General features: G+C 39.4%; 1 protein-coding gene across 2 annotated transcripts in view; it reads left to right on the plus strand.

The window, feature by feature from the left end:
- The window catches only part of LOC139690171 (formin-binding protein 4-like), a 37,088-nt gene that overhangs the window by 13,345 nt on the left and 3,793 nt on the right, over positions 1-19,950 (plus strand). The window contains exons 8-10 of one of the 2 annotated variants that reach the window (XM_071587445.1): positions 8,333-8,474; positions 18,063-18,132; positions 19,123-19,514. In XM_071587445.1, the coding sequence (XP_071443546.1) occupies positions 8,333-8,474; positions 18,063-18,132; positions 19,123-19,514 (604 nt within the window). Of the gene's footprint in view, positions 1-8,332; positions 8,475-18,056; positions 18,133-19,122; positions 19,515-19,950 lie in introns of both variants that reach the window. The other variant, XM_071587444.1, reaches the window with a different exon arrangement.

Genomic DNA, 19,950 nt, shown 5'->3' on the forward strand with positions numbered 1-19,950 from the left:
CTAGCAGACAAAGAAAAGTTGCAAATAGTGATAGTGGCCTGGTAATAAAATTTGCCATAAGTGATGGGGCTGAGCATTATCTTTCATTAGGTCAAAAGGTCAAGTAGAAAACTCCCTTTTTGTTTCCTGTAGATACTTAAACCCTCTCCCTTAATCATATCAGCCAGGGGTTTTTGTTTTCTTTTAACTGGCTCACATTTTGCGCATCCTATTTATTTTTAAATTCCATCCATTCAAGTTTGTTCGTTCATTGATGCTTCAGTTATTTAGCATTTCCAGTGGACCGTAGCTGAATTGCAATAGGGTGGGAATGAGGATGAATTCTGCTCTTTATTCTTGTTTGGAAGTTTTAACCTTTGCTCTCTTACCTTTTTGGAACCTCCCTGACCACCTACAGAAAACCACCCTCCCTTGAAAAAAATTGCCCTTTTCTACTTTGTTTTGGAGATACGTTCTTTCCTGGCTGCTGTGCCAGCCTTGCGGTGCGATTTTGTGCCATTTTTCTTTCCTAATGTTCATCATGATAAGCAACTCTATATGTTGTGACCAAGTCATACTGATATGCTGCCATAAGTCATCGTCATTGTACCAATCCTTGGATAATCTGCTCAGAGCCTTACTCATCACACAAAGCTGATTGGTAAGTCATTGCCATTTTTTTTATTCAATAATGTGTTAAACTATTATATTTTCAACATAATATTATTTTTAATTTAATTAATTTTAATTATTTTCAATATAATAGTATTTTATAAGCTCAGTAGCTATTTTCTTTCATTGAAGATTGTTTAAAACTTTCATTATGCTGGCATTGTATAGTGAAATCAAATATATCAGTTTTCTCAATTTAGTTTTGTTAATATGTTGCTTCCATTTTTTGAAAGCAACTTATTGCAATCTACTCGGAGAGAATATTACTTTTATTATTAACCTCTCAGAAACTTGTTAAATAATTTATTCAGTTTATGCATATAGTGTCAGTGGATTGTGCTTAGCTATATATCTAATGACTTGTCTAGCCTTAATTCCTGTACAATGAACCATGAAAATTAGTTGAGGAAATAAATTTTATTAGCCTTTGCATTTATCAGTTTGTTTAGTTTTTAGTTCTTCTCATAATTGCTAGCATATATGGGTTTTATATTTACTAAGTCTCCCTTGTAGATTTTGGTACCTTAACTAGATTAAATGGGTGCCATTCACTTTTATAATCATTGACCATCATTAATTTTTCAGAATTCTATACAATCTCCAAGGTTTTATATAAAAAATTGAAAAGGAATCTTTATAACTTGAGAAATTATATTATTAAGAAAAGTTATAACAAACTCTATTACAGGTAGGAGTTCTATGGTGACAATTTGTAAGTGATGCTGGTTGATCTGGGTAATCACTCAATTAATTTTCTCCTTTTAAAATATAAGGATACATGGATACATTATCTCCGTATGCAAATGTAAAGGCTTTAAGTGGCTTCAGTTTCTTACTACCGCATAATTATTAAGAGTGCTGCTTTCAGGTTTATGATAATACTCCATGACTAATTTAATTATGTATTTAGACTTATACTCTTATCTAATATTGATGAAGGATGTATGACCACTGAAATGTTTAAGCATTAATGTAAGTTTTCAGTGTGTGTAGCTTTCTTTATATTAATAATACACACACACATATATATATATATATATATATATATATATATATATATATATATATATATATATATATATTACTATACACATATATATACATGCATATATATATAAATATATATATATATATATACATATAAACACATACACATATATATATATATATATATATATATATATATATATATATATACATACATACATATATATTTATATATATATATATATATATATATATATATATATATATATATATATATATATATACATACATATATATTTATATATATATATATAATTTTTTTTTGGGGTAATCTACCAGTTATGGTAGGCTTGTGGATGCACACAACTACCAAGTAAATATTTTATTACTCAAAACAAAACACAATCTAGCCACCTATTCTACATCAGGTCCCTCTTCATCTCTGAAAGTCTTCAACATCCCTGTACTGATCAACACCCCCTTCATCCACTTTTCCTGCCTCCATAGGATTTCTCCCAACAAACCCCTCTCTTCTCCCACCATGCCAAGTACTTCCTCATTTGTTTTCTTCTCTGTCCATTTCACCTTCTCCATTCTTCTCCACACCCACATTTCAAAAGCCTCCAGTCTACGTCTATCCTCCTGCTGCAATGACCACGTTTCCATGCCAAACACTACCGAGATACGTAAACTGTTCTACCTGCTCTAGTTTTTGCCCACCTACTTTAATGTTTAGCTTTGCCTTTTTCTTTCTAGAAAATCGTGTAATCTTTGTTTTATTAATATTGATTTTTATCCCATATCTGTCGAACCGGATTTCCAATTCACTCAGCAATGCTTGCAACCCCTTGGCTGACTGACTAGCTAAAGCTTGGTCATCAGAGTACCTAACTGATATTATGAAATCCCTGCCCACTTTCATTCCTACCTCCAGTTCTTCCAATGCCTCTTGAATCATTTCCTCTACATACAGGTGGAACAGCAACGGTGATAATGGGCAACCCTTCCTTACACCTCTTCCTAACACTGCCCAACTGGACTCCCCATTCCACCCGCACTTGAGCAATCTGAGACATGTACAGGTTGCGGATTAGCCTCCTATCCCTCCAATCTATTCCTATTTTCTCCAATAAAACCATTAGTTTTACCCAATTCACTCTATCAAACGCTTTTTCGAAATCTACAGAACAGGAAAATACCTCCTGGTTGTGTTCTCTATTCCTCTCGATTAATAATCTCATTACTGCAATGGCATCACGTGTACCTCTCCCCTTCCTAAACCCAAACTGGTCATCCCCTATATATATATATATATATATATATATATATATATATATATATATATATATATATATATATATATATAAATCTATATATACACACACACACATATATATATATATATATATATATATATATATATATATATATATATATATATATATATAAATCTATATATACACACACACACATATATATATATATATATATATATATATATATATATATATATAATCTATATATACACACACACATATATATATATATATATATATATATATTTATTTATTTATTTATTTATTTATAGAGAAAGAGTGTCAAATGTATGGGAACCAGGGACTAAATTTCCACTTTCTCATGCATTTTACAATCATCATTCTAGTTTTTTGTATGGCAAACTGCCTCCATCGAAATGTTAAGCCTAATGATGACGGCTCATACCAGGAGTACAAGTACAAAATTAGGATTTTTAAAAAAATTAAAAATTGGGAAGAATGATGCTGCATGGCATAGAATTTCCCAGCTGACTGCTTCCAATGTGTTGTGAACCGGTTTTACTGTGTGTCATGGAGCATTGTCATGAGGAAAAATCACCTTTTGTTCCCTCTTTTGGTATTCTTGTCGTTTTTCAAGCAATGCAACACCATGCCAACGCGTTTTCTATTTATCAATCGTGTGCATCTGACACTTGTTGATATGGCATAAAAAAATGGCATGAGTATCAAATCTTTATACCTCTAACTGCATTGGTGCACCATCTGTTATCTGAAATCCGCATTTCATACTTGTACATCGGGTATAAACACCTGTATATGAATGCGCACACAGACACACATATATGTACATAACGATGTACACACATATATGTACATTATACACACACACGGGGGATCGAGATGGTGCGGGGGCTACCCGTACTGGCTTCCCACCCTGAGGGCGCGGGTTCAAATCCCGGCGGTGTTGAATATTTTTCAGAGGTATCTCGATCCCTACTTGAGGTGCTTTGTGGAGGGCACTTTGAGTGAGTACGCCATCCGTCGGATGGGACGTTAAGCCGCGGACCCCTTGGCGCCTTTCGTAAAGAGTAGGCTAATGCCGACGCCGGGTTTCTCTCCACCCTTCATCCTTTCCTGTCCTTCCCCTATGGCGCAAATGACCTTAGCTGTCGGTCGCCTCCCCTCAAAACTACTACTACTACTACACACACACACACATGTATATATATTCCTGATGGACACTAGCAATTCATAATAGTGAAAATAGTATATATGACTTCTAAGTAAGACTTCTTATATCGTGATAAAGATTGATAGTGAATATTGATTGATGATTGAAACAATGAAGTGATTAATTGCTCAAAATCAGCGTGTCTTATGTGTGCCGGGGGTATAACTTTGGCCTCTTTAAGTGGAAGCAGATACCCTGGAAAAACTATTGAGCATTCTTTACTGCTTCAATCTTAGGAAATGGTTGCCTTGATTACAAATTTTGATAATATTACTATTTTCAGTCTGATTGAGTGACAGATTTTAAATATTTCATTGAAAGAATTCCCATATAAATCAGAAATGTATTCACTTTAGTGCATTTAGTTTCCACGAAACTTAATATGCATTAGGCAGAGGCTCCTCTGAGATGTCGCCCCTTTCCTAACACATACACTGCATCTCTCCCAATAAACTCGGAGTCGTGGGGCATTCAACCTTAAGTAGTATGAGAGTGTCATAAAGACATAGAAAACGGTTGCTTTCAATTAAATAGTATCAAAATAATAACAGAAACTAAGTGTCTCATAAAAAGTTAACATGATAATAATCTCATGAGATCTTAAGAGAAAAGATTGTCATGCATGTCAAGCAGTCATGAGGGTTCCCAGGGGCACAGGTTATTTTTCAGGTATATGAATACATTGTGTATTAACAAAATTAACAAAAGCAATAATTTTATTAAGAAATACATATATATTACGTATATAGTACCACCACCTTACAAATGTGCATAGGAAGGCCTGCAACTTGAAGACTTTTTCGCCATCATGGGAGGAAGTGGCATAAGTAATGAGGAATGTGTTGATTCTGTGGAGTGCTACTGCTCAAAGTTCAAGGAGTAGGCTGAGAACCATCGAGCAGTTCTTCCTTTAAAGACAAGGAAAGAGATGATGGAGATAGCGATCTAAATGTAGACGTTAGTGTTCAAAGATTGAATGGACTACTCCTCTAGGTGTGTGGAAGTTGAAGTTCCTCTAGGTGTACAAAATGAAAATGTTTAAGATGGCCTCTTGAATTAAGTATGCATGAGAACTGCCCCCAACCTGCCATACAATCATGGGACTAGGGTCGTGGGATTCTTTTTAGAATGCTTCAAATCATTTGATATAATGTTTCACTAGTGGAAGCGATGATTTTCCTCCTTCGCTTGTTTTGCCTGAAATTTATGTGGCCCAAGGACTGTGCGAGCAAAATGTGAAACAGTAATAGATTACAAGGTACCATTATTGGTGATTTCTTCTAACCGATAGATAAGCCGATTTTAACAAATTGAGGACCTTCAGGCGTGACGTGGTGGAAGTCGAACATAATGGATAACTAATCAAAGCACTTTTCCTCTTGATAATTATCAAGTATTTATTTAAATTACATACAGTTTTTTTAGTTCTAATTGATCACTGAGTAATGTAAAATATGATAAAATAATAATGTCACATTTTACAACTAATAAATTGAATAATTTTTTAAATTTTAAAGTGGTGTTAGATGCTGGTAGATGGGGTACTTGAGACTATTCTGAATGTTATTTCATTGTATTAGGTTGTCTCCTGAGTGAATAAGAAATTATACTAGAGAGCTTGAAATGTTTCTATAGAATTCAGCCTTGTTCTAATTAACTTAAATTGCAGCTTCTTCTGTTTTCAACAGTTGGATTTATGCCGTAGAGGTGTATAGGTGAGAATTTTCAGTAATCCGACTTTGAACTTTGCTTCCCTGGGTAAAAATAGTATATTTTACAATTGTTTGCTCCCTCTCTCATTCATTTAATTATGTAGCAATGTATTTCAGCATCAAAATCATGCATAAGTGTGTAGTGTTTGTTTTTGCATGCTGAGCCTTTAAACATTTCTCTGACTCGTATTGATTAAAGCTCTGGTTCTTTTTCAGCAGGTGTCATAAGCTAATCTCTCCCCCCATATCGCGTTTCAAAAATCCCCACCCCAAACTCTACACTGGTCCTAAATGCCCCCTAAACGGCTAGAAAGAAAACCCAACCCCCCTGTGATGCCCTCTCCTTGACCCCACCCGTCGCTGAATGGGGGAGAGCACAAAACAGCGAAGAGAGTGAGGGAGAGAAAGAGAGAGAGAGAGAGAGAGCGAGCTCTTGAAGATCTCCTTGGGTCTGCCCCCCTCCCCCCCCCTCTAGAATTGGGTCTGTGAGGGGCCTCTTCTTTATGTGGTCTCATTGTGATGAAACAAAAGATCATATGATAATACTCTTGCAAAATGATGTTTTTTCTAGAGTGAGGGTTTTATTTCAAGATTTCTTTCCTGCATGTGTTTAGGCTGTTTTGTTTTTATTGTCAGTCAAATGAGTTTTTTGGGGTTGTTAATGTGATGTGGATCTACACATTAATGGATTCCTTTCTTTTTGGCTGATGATAATGCATTTCAAAGAACTGAACAGGTCAGTCACATCCCTTCTTCACATTGGCGGGCACATGGTTCAGCAACCGATTAAAGTGAACGATGTCGGTCATGGCTAATGCTGTCAAAATACCTCTTGCAAATCATTTTAACTTTTATTACTGACCATATAATTTAGTAGACATTATAAATCCATGAGAGAATATTTATTTCAATGTTAAAATTGTTCGGAATGCCCTTTCCAAGTTAATTGCATTTGTTATTTATTAAATGGAAAAATAGTTTGCAGTGTCATTTTAATGTATTTATTCTTTTATTTTATAATGAAAATCAAAACTTACAAATTTTATCCAAAAATTCTGATATTTGTAGAAATGCAAATTATGTATTTATGGGGGGGAATGTCTTTATGTATCTCGGAGCAATGCAAGTTCTCCCTGTGTTTCAAGCAGTAAGAATGCAATAAAATAAACAGATAATTTCCTTTGTTTTTTTACGATTGTCTGTAACTTATGAATACGATATACATATATATATAAAAGGGTAATCACAAGTGAGGCGATGGCATATCAAACTTAGCAACACAAAATAAAGGAACACAATGTTCTATTTTGAATACTTCAGTGACACATCCACGCATTTCAGTGGAAGGAAGAAAACTGAGGATGCAGATGATGAGCAGGAGGGTAGGGCAGGTCCAGGAGAGAGGGAGGGATGTGTCCCATGGCAGGCAAGGGTCTGAGCAATCTCCCTGGATCCAGGTGCATGTTGCCTCGATGGTTTTAAGTTCAGGGGCTGTTACTAAAAAAGAAAGAAAGACTCGTACTTTTCCACAGATTTTATTATACGGTGAAACGCGTTGTACCGTATAATAAAATCTGTGGAAAAGTACGAGTCTTTCTTTCTTTTTTAGTAATGGATATTAAATACTTCCACGAAGTGAAGCCTGAAACAATAGAATATATATTCAAGGGCTGTGTCTGAGAGGGAGAGGGGTGACAATACTTGACACATTTTAACAATCATTGAAAGAGGCATGTTTACATCTTTCCTGCCTCCCTGCCTTGTGGAACCCTTCCTAATTATTCTCTCTATCATTTCCTAAACATGCCTCACTCCCTAATGTCTCCCTCAATGATTGTTATAATGTGTCAGTTATTGCCTCCCGTCGTCCCCCCTCGGACAATCCACTTAAACTCCAAACCCTCAATTTGGCTCCTGGAAGCCTGCTCAGGTGGCTGCCTGAGCTTTGCCCCGTAGGGGAACACCCTTGACCTTTCTGTTGACCCCCACCCATGCCAATCTCGCCAAAACCCCTTTCTTTCCCTTCCTTCTCTTGGTACACCCTACCCATCCTCTCTATCCCCTTTATCCCCAGTTTTCTTCCTTCTGTTGAGAAAGGTGGTTGTGGCACCAAAATATTCAAAAAACAAAGTTGTGCATGCCTTTTTGTGTGTTTCTAAATTTAATATGCCTTCACCATGTTTGCGACTAACCCTATATTCACTTTGGTGGACATTGTTGGTGAATATTTATATGTATGCGTACACACGCGCATGTGTGTGTGTGTATGTGTATATAATTTCTTTCACTATCTCTCACACTCTCCCTCCCTCTTTTCAGTTTGGTTGTGGCTCTAATATATCTCTTCTCTTGTCCTCCTTTCCTTTCTCTCCGTCCCATGAATGACTGGGATGAATGAATGTGCAAACGCATGAATGACTTGGTGACGTGTGCCCACCCATCCCCTGCGACCCCCTTTGCCCACTGGACTGTAGGGACAGCAAGAGGTACTGCTACATTGAGGAGGCCACGGGCAAAGTGGAGTGGAGCTACCCACTCGTGGACTCAGAAGGCATGAGCAGGGAAGAAGAGCACGATCCATCTGGGCTACACCCATCTGCCTGGAGCAAGCATAAGGTGAGCAACAAATGCTCTTCCCTCCAATGAAACACCTCCCCTTGTCACCTCTCAGTGGCTGGAATATGAATTATGGGTGCAGTGTTGAGTGGTTTGAGGCATCACTTTGTGGAAGGGATTCATATCGGAAAAGGAAATACTTTGTTCTTCCACGTATATATTTTATTATGCACGACCTGGGTTTCAACTGACAAAGTCATCATCCGGGGAAGTACAGAGGAGACGCAGCAAGGGAACTGTTGTGTGTATGGGGGGGAGAGGGGCTGTGGAGCAGAGGGAGGTCCAGGAGGGGGGAACAGGAGGAATATGTCAGGTCATTAACCAATATACCCTTATAATGACTGTTCTCGGAAATTTCCAAATGTTCCAAGGTATCTAATCTAAAACCTTTCTTCTTCAATTATAGAATCTCAGGAGCAAAGTCACTTGCGTTTTTACTGTCCTGTAGGTGCTTGGCAAATTGGGAAGGAGGATTTCTGTTTCTGAGACAGGCGCAGTGCTCGTTCACATATTCATGGAATTTCCTCCCGGTTTGACCAACGTAAACCCCTCCTCTTCTCTGTCTAGTTGATAAAGCTGTGTGTCCTCTGTACTTCTCCTGATGATGACTTTGTAAGTCAAAACCTAGATTGTGCATAGTAAAATATATGTGGAAGAAGAGACTATTTTCTTTTCCAATTTGCAGTGCTATTAATCAAGGAAAATTAAGTTAATTCACGTACCTCTGTCAAGTCAATATATTGAAGGAAATTTTTCATTGTGCAGACAGTACAGCCTCCTCTTTTGTGTGCTTCTGTGTTTCATGATTCATCATTTTCCAACAGATTCTTCCTTTTCAATTGTATGTTTCACCTTCATAATTAATTTAAGTGGGTCGCGGTAGTCCAGGGGCTAGAGCGTTGGACTACTGACCGGAGGGGCCCGGGTTCAATTCCCGGGCAAGGCACTCTGGGCACCTGCAGCTTTACCCAAGCTATGTGATTTTCCGGGTACCAGATCTTCCTGGGAAACCATAACCGGCACAGGGGAAGGAACTGGCCCCCCTACCCTGATGTGTAAATTTCACACGCCATGTAGGGCTTAGTGCTGGGTGAACTCTACCATCACCTACCAAATAGGCCTTCAGGTTGATTACTGTTTATGGTTTTTTTTTATCATTAATGGTCCATACTGCCATTGTGCTTTAAGTAAGGAGTTAAGACTAGGGAGTTCATAGGACCGAATGAGGTGAGAGTCATGAAGTCAAGACTGGCTTTCACTTAAGAGCAAAAGTTAAGAGGTAGCATCGATGAAGTAATTTGCAACATTCAATGTATTGTACTTCAACTTTTTATTTTCATAGTATTTAGCTCTAGGTGGGAAAATTGATTTGTCCTTTTGATGTCCTTGAAATGAAGGAAATAAATGGATAAACTGATTGCTTTTGCTTTCTTCTTTTGTTTGTCATGGTGTTTCAAATCAGTGCTAGAAGCAGACATACTTATTCTATATTTATTAAAGATGACAAACTTACTGGTATGATCCTTCACAATCCGTATAAAAGTGTGAGATGTCCATTATTTTATTTTCCTGAGTCATATATGAAGAGGAGTTCTCCTTCTTGGAAGTTCAGAGCCTTAAGTTGCGAAACAATCATCAGAAACACCTGTGGAGAAGAAGCCTAACCAAATAAGTGGCTTGTGAGAGAAAAGCTAAGTTCACGGGAAATAGCCTGTGTGAGTTTAATTCGTGATATAATATGTGTTGCATTTTGATATTTAGGATAAAACATTGTTGGTCTTCGTTTAACTCGATGATTTTGAAACCAAAAACCTTCCTTCAATTCTAGTAGTAGTTTTGAGGGGAGGCGACCGACAGCTAAGGTCATTTGCGCCATAGGGGATGGATAGGAAAGGATGAAGGGTGGAGAGAAACCCGGCGTCGGCATTAGCCTACTCTTTACGAAAGGCGCCAAGGGGTCCGCAGTTTAACGTCCCATCCGACGGACGGCGTACTCACTCAAAGTGCCCTCCACAAAGCACCTCAAGTAGGGATCGAGATACCTCTGAAAAATATTCAACACCGCCGGGATTTGAACCCGCGCCCTCATGGTGGGAGGCCAGTACATTAGCCCCCGCACCATCTCGATCCCCTTCCTTCAATTCTGCGTGAAGAAAAAGTGTTGTGGAAGAAGAGGGAAGAACATTCTGAAGGACTGGGAGATGTGAACATGGTGAAAGATAGCTTTCGCTAATTGAATCTGGGAGTGAAGTTCAACCAGTGAAATGTCTTTGTGCTCAGGCCCTTTGAAAATGCAGTCTGTGCACAGCTTATCGAGGAATGGAGGATAAAAGCAATGGAAATGCTCCACACTATCATGGTGGGGAAGAAATTGTTTCAAAACCTGCAATGAAGAACTGAATTGCAGATTGAAAGTAGAAACTTAAGTATCAAAGAAAGTGCTACAGGGATTGTGTTATCTATTGCACGGTGTAACTGACCTATGTGAAATTATTTTCAAGATTATTTCATTGAATCTATTATATACTGACAGACTGATATTCCAGTTCAAAGTGTTAATGCAACATGAAGATATTTTCAAAATTAACCGATGAATTTATTCAAGTATTCACCAAAAAGATTCTCCCCCTTGGACATGATTATATATGAGTGAATAGTTGGTAAAAAGTCCATCAGCATTTAAGGCAATCTCTTGAACAAGGATGTTTAATTGTGATTGGAATTTTTAGTGCAAGACTTTCAAAGGAATGCATTGGAATGATACTCGGTCTATTTTGAAACCCTTTGCCTGCTCTTACCAACTGAATGACAATGAAACCTTTAATTTTGTGGATATTTCAGATTGTCTTTTCTGCATCACAGCCCCTACGCATCCATTACAAAAAAACTCTTTCCAACTTAACCTCCTTAAAGTTAAAATTCAATTTCTAGAGAATATTATAAGCCTCTCTGATGGCTGATCAACACATGCAAAAATCAATACCAGATAACAACTCTAATGCATTATGAAGAGGATTTGGTGCTCCAGCAGTGGGATATTATTTGGCCGCTTCCCATTGAAAAAGTCCCAATGATGGCTCAGTAGGTAGACTGAAGCAATTGACAGCATGTGTGAGTCTGCATGTGGTATGTGGGATTGTTATGTAGTCCAAAGAAGCTGCACTAATGGTCCAGAACCAACATTCATTGGATTTCAAGTGAATGAAAATATGAGCATCATAGCTGATTTTCTTGCACTCCTGTACCTGGGATATGCAGATTTCCTACAGCTGGTCCATTTTCTGAAGAATAGATTCTAAAAACAGAATCATTTCCTCTCGCACGAGAGAAAACTTGTGGCTGAAGGAAAAATTGGAAAATCCAGTGAAGGAGTGAAGACTCACTTCCAGGCGGTGTTATTACAAGGTCATTAACTCCACTATATCATATGTGTTTGGTATAAGCCACTTCCAAGGTCAGTTTAGTGAGACAATTTTCGTATAATTATAAATGAGCATTGTCATGTTTAGGTATCTAATAGTAAACGAGCAAAATGCTTGGGTAGCTATTAGTAAACTACATACATATGCATATCCAATGCTTCCATTTCAATGTATTATCTGAATTTTAAAATTGCATATTAGTATGGTTTTAAATGGTTTATATTTTGCTGTGAATATCAATTACTGTTATGAAATAATGCGTGGATTATAAGTAAGATAAGGTCATGTGGTCATGTAAGATAAGGCAGGAATGACTTCCATTATGGGAATATCAGAACTAAAGCATTGAAATTAGGACCCAATGAAATGGGCATCAGATTATTTAACAAACTACCCAAAAGTATCAAGGCTACACATGGAACTGCTGCATTCAGGCATAAATTAAAAAGATATCTACAGCGCAATATGTTTTACTCGGTTGATGAATATCTCAACAATATTCCCAACCAGTAAGTTCATACTTTGAGTTTCTAGCAATGGTCATGGTCTGATTCATGTTTGTGATCAATGATTTTTCTGAATTTGATATTGTATGTGCATGTTACAGCCGATGTTCATGGGTTTGTACCAAACACTTATGTAACTATGAGCATCTATTCTTTTATGTATCTTAATTGAGACTGTGTCTTTGCTCCTCATTTGACGTGCCTTATATCATGTACATACACCACCCACCTGGTATTTTTGTATTGTGATCTCTGGGCAAATAAAAAGTAATAATAATAATAATAGTAATGTGGTTGTCTGCAAGGATTCCTGTGTGCCATTAATTGATACAAAATAACTAACTTCAGCCATCATTGAAATTATAAATCAGGAATTACTACGACTTAGTTGGCATAATGATCTTAAGTTAGAGCATTCATAGTCCTAGAGTAGCCCTTATGATTCTACAATAACTCCTGTGACTCAGTGTAAACTTGTATGAATGATTACCGAATTAAGCAAAACAACAAGGATATGTGATCATCAAACTTCCTCCATCCTATTCTTCCTCAACACCTTGTGGAAGGTCGGCCACCGTGCAACAAGTTTCGAGCCTGCAGACTTTAATTCCCAAATTTTTCATTTTTTTAAGCCAAAAAACATTCCAAAATTTCAGTATGCTAAAGATAATGCAAAACAAACTTATGAGGAAGCACTAGGCATTGAGGGAGAGGCAAGGGAATGGTTGAGAGAAATCTGAAAGAAGAAGGAAAAGTGGAGGGGATTGGGGTGGTGCGGTGGCTAATGTACTTGCTTTCACCCAGAGGGCCCAGGTTCGAATCCTGGCAGCGGCAGATATTTTGCAGTGGTATCCCAATTCCTACTTGAGGTGCTTTGTGGAGAGAACTTTGAGTGAGTACGCCGTCCGTCGGATGGGACGTTAAACTTGGTGCATTTCGTTTAGAGTAAGCTAATGCCAATGTTGGGTTTTCTCTCCTGCTTTCATCCTTTCCTAACCATCCCTAATGACCTCAGCTGTCAGTGCCTCCCCTAAGTAATACTATTACAAGGACAGGTGGATGTGTATAATATTGATTGGCAGTGGAATGTCGAAGACTGTGATGGTGAAAGGGAGACTGTTGGGCAAATGAGGAAGGATCAGGAATAGGACGGGGATGTTGGACTGAATGAAGGGAGGAAGGACGTATATGGAGATGAAGGAGGACTTGTTGTAGTGTGGGTACCTCAATTGAATGGCCTTTTAAGTGGAGGTGTCGCATTAGAAACACTATCAAGGATGGCGACAGTAAACCACCTCATTTATCTTTGCCATGGTACTAACAGAAATGATGAGCAGGAGTCATGGCCAATGTGGGACTCTGCTCGCAGGTCTGGGCACGGTGGCCCGGCAAGAGGGTGGAGGAGGCAAGGCCTCTCTATTCCATTTGGTCATCATGTGAAATCCCTGCAAAACTTCATTCAGGTTTATTATTGTATGTGGATTGTTCAATTAAGAGTGATTATGCATTTTCCGTTGGCATAATTTAATCTTCAAACATATAACTACGCACTTCATATTGATTATCACAAGGTATATAGCCACAGCATTTGCATTGTGGGGTCACGAAGTATGGTGATGTAGCACCCTAAACTGTTGCTTCGAAATGTGGCCTCTTGGGGTTGCTATGGCCCTGGAGAATTTACAGAACATCCCTTTAGTGTATTGTTCATTCAAATTAGTGCTTGCTGGTACCTGGTGTCTTGATTAGCGATCTCAATTGTGATCGATGAGGTTCTCTTACAATGGCAGCATTGGTGTTAACTTCCATGTCCGGTCAGTGGTTGGAGGTCCACCTTGGGGGGAGGGGGGAGATAGGGTGCCTTCCTTTGGAACAGATCATCTCCATTCTTTAAACATTTAAACCATTGTTTAGCTGTGCAGTAGGGAAGTACAGACTATTTACAAGCTTCCTGTAGAATTAAATAGGCCTCGACTGGCAAGATGTTTAAGGGAAAGCAAAATTTCAGTGCAGCATATTGGTGACAAATATTTATGGAATATGTAACAACTGAAGGCGAGCCAAAATGGGGTTTGGGAGTATAGGTTACTACTGAATGCTAACCTGAAGAGAAAAGAAATCTGGATCAGCCACATGTTAAGGTGGAAAGAAATTGTGACAATGGCTGTGAGGGGAAAAGTAAGGATTGACATGTGACTAACAATTAAAGTGAGTAAGATAAAGGGAGACCCAAGAACAACCGTGGGAGGATGGTATGTGGGTAGGTAGACTGTGGTGTTGCTCTCGACTTGTGTCTCTGCAGAACACCTGGATGATTGTGATGTGTAGTGTCAATATTTGAAAACTCATGAAGGTGGTTGATGGAAACTATTTAAAAATCCAGGTATAGCTTACTCAATAGTCACAAATGCAATGAATGAGCACTTTTTGTATGCATATTTGGTGGTCACAATCGTACGTGTGCAAACATGGCTGAAGTAATGGCTAGTGTGGGGAGGGGGGCGGGAAGGATGATTGAGGGAGGAGATCTAAGTGGGGGAAGGGTGTGGATAGTGGCCGAGGGCGAAAAGATTAATGGCTGGTGAGTTAGTAGGAGGGGAATGTGCAAAATTTTGGTTAGAAATCGACAAGGATTTGAGTGGACATACTTGCCTTCTCCATCGTTTTTTCTTAATTTGGTGCGACTGAAGAATGAAGGGAAGAATAATGGAAGCATAATTACAGTTCCAAGAAACTGTGTAAGATGCCATGACAGGAAACTTTTCATGGAGTCATCTGCAATATGCGCATTGCTATGCAACAATTTCAGAATGTAAAAATCATTCGCCTCGACCAAAATTCGAACCTGGATCCCTCAGTGTCCGGCTGAGTACTTCAGCCAATTAAGCTACTTCCCACAGTGTGTGAGAGGATGCCTTGGAGAAAATTTTAAGAGTGTGAGAGGGTGCCTCGGTAGCTTGGTAATTGGCTAAAGCACTTGGCCAGACATCAAGAGATTTCAGTCTGAATCCTGGTCACGGGGAATGATTTTTACACTCTGAAATTGTAGCACTGTAATAGTAACAGTTGTTGAAGCTGATGTCATAAATAGCCACATACTACCTTGATCAAAAATTTCCCGGAATTTATTCAGAAAATTAAAAATACAAGTTTATTCATCTAAATCTATATTGTCCCCTTCAAAGTAATCCCCATCGACTGCAACACACTTATGCCAGCGCTTGATCCAATCCTCGAAACATTTTTTATATTCGGTTTTCGGTATGTCCATCAGTGCTTCCTGCGATTTTTCCATTACTTCCTCTCGGCTGCTAAAACGCGTTCCCCGTAATGGTTTTTTAACTCGATTGAACAGAAAGAAGTCACAGGGAGCCAAATCAGGTGAATTCGGTGGCTGTTGGATGGTATTTGTTGCATTTTTCGTCAAAAAATTACGAATAATGATAGCACTGTGCGACGGTGCGTTATCATGGTGCAAAATCCACGAGTTTTCTGCCCACATTTCTGGTCTCTTTCGGCGAATTGCTTCACGCAAACGTCTCATAACGCCCAAATAATACTCTTTGTTTACTGTCTGGCCTTCTGGCAAAAATTCATGATGCACTACACCGTTGTAATCCATGAAAACCGTCAGCATTGCCTTCTTTTTTGACTGAAAACGACGTGGTTTTTTTGGCCTCGGCTCATTTGGTGAACGCCATTCACTTGCCTGATGTCTGGATTGCGTGTCGTACTCATAAACCCACGTCTCGTCTCCAGTAATGATCCTTTTGATGAATGTGGGATCGGATTCAGCCTCGCAAATCATGTCTTTTGCGACGTCAACACGGTCTCTTTTTTGCATGAAATTGAGGTCTTTTGGCACCAACTTTGCTGCTACACGACGGAAACCCAAATCATTAACCACAATGTCTTGGGCGGATCCATAGGCAATGTTCAAGTCCTCCGCTATTTCTCTGATGGTTAATTTGCGGTTATTGACCAACATTTCTTTTACTTTATCAATTTTTTCACCGACTTTCGATGTCGATGGTCTGCCACTGCGTTCATCATCTTCGATTGACTCACGACCACTTCTGAACCGCTCGTGCCACTGGTAAACGACCGTTTTTTTTAGAGAATCGTTGCCGAAACACTTTTCCAACATTTCCAACGTCCGTGCGCCACTAAATCCGTTTTTTACGCAAAATTTAATACAAGTTCGTTGTTGCAAATTTAAATCCATTTCTGAAATTGTAAAAAATCGCCAACACACACAGAGATAGATGTACTCTTGGCTACGTAACTTTTGCAAATGTCAAGTTATGACACTAAGATTTAAAGGGAATATCAACAACAGATGTACCAATTTAACAAAAAAAACAGAACTCAAATCGGAACGATGGGAGCGCCACACGGTGGTTATTCCGGGAACTTTTTGATCAAGGTAGTATCTTAGAACTGGGATGGAGGTGAATGGGGAGGGTGGATTACAGGAAGCCTGGTTGCGATTACTTTTGATACTGCAGGACCTGGTGAATTGGCTAATGTAAAATGATTGATAGCACCTGAATTTAAGTAGTGAGCAGTGTTGCTTGAGGTTGCGCAAGGGGGCTGGGAGAGACAGCAGATATTTGAGAAGTTGATGTTGGGGAAGGGATTGGTGGCAAGTATAAGGCAGGTTTTTTTATATTTCACAGTTGCACTGAGTAAGGGGTGTTTTGGGAAGTTACGGATTTAGCAAGGGTCCTGGTGTTCTTAAAAGAATATCAGAGAGATGCAGGCCATTTGAAAGTTACAGGGGAGCTCTTGTATAGTGGGTCGGTTGTGATTTTGCTTTTGGGAAGGATGGTATGAAGGGGATCGAGATGGTGCGATGGCTAACGTACTGGCTTCCCACCCTGAGGGCGCGGGTTCAAATCCCGGCGGTGTTGAATATTTTTCAGTGGTATCTCGATCCCTACTTGAGGTGCTTTGTGGAGGGCACTTTGAGTGAGTACGCCGTCCGTCGGATGGGACGTTAAACTGCGGACCCCTTGGCGCCTTTCGTAAAGAGTAGACTAATGCCGACGCAGGGTTTCTCTCCACCCTTAATCCTTTCCTGTCCATCCCCTATGGCGCAAATGACCTTAGCTGTCGGTCGCCTCCCCTTAAAACTACTACTACTAGGATGGTATGAAGGTGTATTCTGGGGGCAACTTTTAAGAGGCTGTAACCTGGGAGGTAAGTGATGCGAATGGGAAGCGTGCTTTTGTGAAGAGTTTTATTGGTGCATGTGTTGGTGAGAATTTCCTCCATGGGTAGGAAATGTGGGTAATGTTGGTGGGGAAAGACATGAAGAAGACTGGAGAGAAATGTTTGAAAAAAAATCAGGATTATTGCAAATGTAGTGACATTGAATGGCTAGAGCATACGTAATGAACCATTTGTTTTACCATCAAGGGGCAACTATTTAAGTGAAAATATTGCTGTTTGTATGTTATGTTAATTGTGAACTGAGGTTTGGAATTTGATCTCATTTAAGGGATGTGGAAAGTATGTTGAGTGGAGGAGGAGATGGAGTGTGTCGGTAAAAGAGACAGGCAGTGATGTAGCATTGAGTGAGGGAAAAGGGATTTACCCTGTAAATCCTTCCCATTGTGCTCAGATTTTTATTTGCTCCGTTATCTTACCAGGAGCAGTTATGGGAGACTAATAGGATGGAGATCGCCAAGGAGGAGGACTTGAAGCCGTTGGGCCTGGCCAGTGAAGGTAAGAAGTGACATTTCTTTCGTTACCGTCACTTTTGCCATCCATGAAGCTGATTAGTTTACTCATCAGCCGGCAATCTGTTAGTACTTATCCTTGATTGATTCTTGGAAAACAGATCTCACAGTATTTGGTACCCGTGTGTAAAAATCAAATGACTGGGTATGGTAAAAAAATGCATTACATGTGAATGCATGTACGCCCTCATAACAATTTTAAATAATTATGTTTGTGCCTAACTTTGAATAAATAAATGAAAGGACTAACTTTGTAGTTCCACACGAAAACGATTTATTCACACGACCCGGGTTTCGAAGTAAAACTTCATCATCAGGTGAGCTCTCTACTTTGAAGTTCTTCTTCTTGAAGTTCTCTCTCTACTTGAAGTTCTCTCTCTACTTCTCTCTACTTTGAAGTTCTTTGAAGCTCTTAACTTTGAAGTTTCTCTCTGGCTAGAATTAAAATAGTAAACACTGATATGTAACCAACACAAAAAGAAAACAAAAGTCCCTCTCTCTCTCTCTCTCCTCATTGTAAACTCTCCTCCCTCATTGTAGACACATTGACCTTGTTCTTTAGGTGTTGGAGATCCATCTCATGCATTACAAATGCTTGCTCTCTGCTACTAAGAGTCTTCCAAGATTGATTTTCATGTGAAGGTTGTATGAATTTATTATAAGTTTCTTTATAAAATTTTTGTAATTTATGTAAATTCTTTAAAAAATTGTGTCCTCCCTTATTCCCGGTACACTTAATTCCATCATTCAGGAGCACCACGAATGAATCATTCAGAATAACATATTGCAGCACTTAGTCGGCACATAATGAACCACAAATCTAAGCAAAAAGTGTAAGTGATAGTGGCCAATTGACTATCAATGAACACTGTCAATGGTGAGCCAAGGCTATATTCACTCCCTCCCTCCCTCATTAAGCTCTCTCTCTCTCTCTCTGGCCATTGCGTCTGAATGTTTGTTCATTTCACTCCCGCAGTTGCTGCCAACATGTTGCACCACCACAACCCCCCTCTGCCCCCACCCACTCTCCAATCCCCCCCACCCCCTCCACCATCCACTCCTCCTCCACCACCACCCCCGCCCCCTTCCCCACCCCCTCCTCCTCCACCACCACCCCCACCATCCACCCCTCCCCCACCACCCCCCTTGGATCCCCTGGAGCTGGCCCAGCCCCTGCCCCCTGGCGTGGAGGCCCCCCTTGTCCCCTACGCACCAGCAGCGGAGCTCCCTGGGTCTGCAGGGAATGTGGCCACCACCGAGAAGGACCCCCCTGGGGAGGCACCGACCCCCTCTCCCCCCCACTGGTCCCCCGAGTCTCCCAAAGTCACCGACTGGGGTGCTAGGAAGACCAAAGCCAAAGCAGCTCAGGTGAGTGGAAGAAGTGACTTTATTATTTGCGCAATGAACATTTACATTTCTTGACACCCTTGAACTGAGGGGTTATTGTATTTTTTGTCCTGGAACTGTAGTCGGGGAAACTCTTGGGAAGGTGTGTGAATATTTTGGAAAATTTTAAAGTTCGTTAAAACATGTCCTGCATTCATATCAATGTGTCCCCTCTACATTTCACTGGTAGACTGTGTTTCATTTGCCCAATATACTTGGCTCATTTATAAAATATCAGTGAAACCCCTATTTCTATGGTGAAGCCCATTTTTTTATGAAGGGCATAGAAAATGTGTAAATTATAGGAAAATGTAAATAAAGTTAGTCATTAAATTAGTAGGTCTAGGAACAATTTCAGAGTGTAAAAATCATTCACCTTGACTGGGATCCCAGTCAAGAAGAAATGATTTTTACACTC

Source organism: Hetaerina americana, unplaced genomic scaffold, assembly GCF_022747635.1.
Source record: "Hetaerina americana unplaced genomic scaffold, ioHetAmer1.1.p SCAF_3, whole genome shotgun sequence".
NCBI lineage: Eukaryota > Metazoa > Arthropoda > Insecta > Odonata > Calopterygidae > Hetaerina > Hetaerina americana.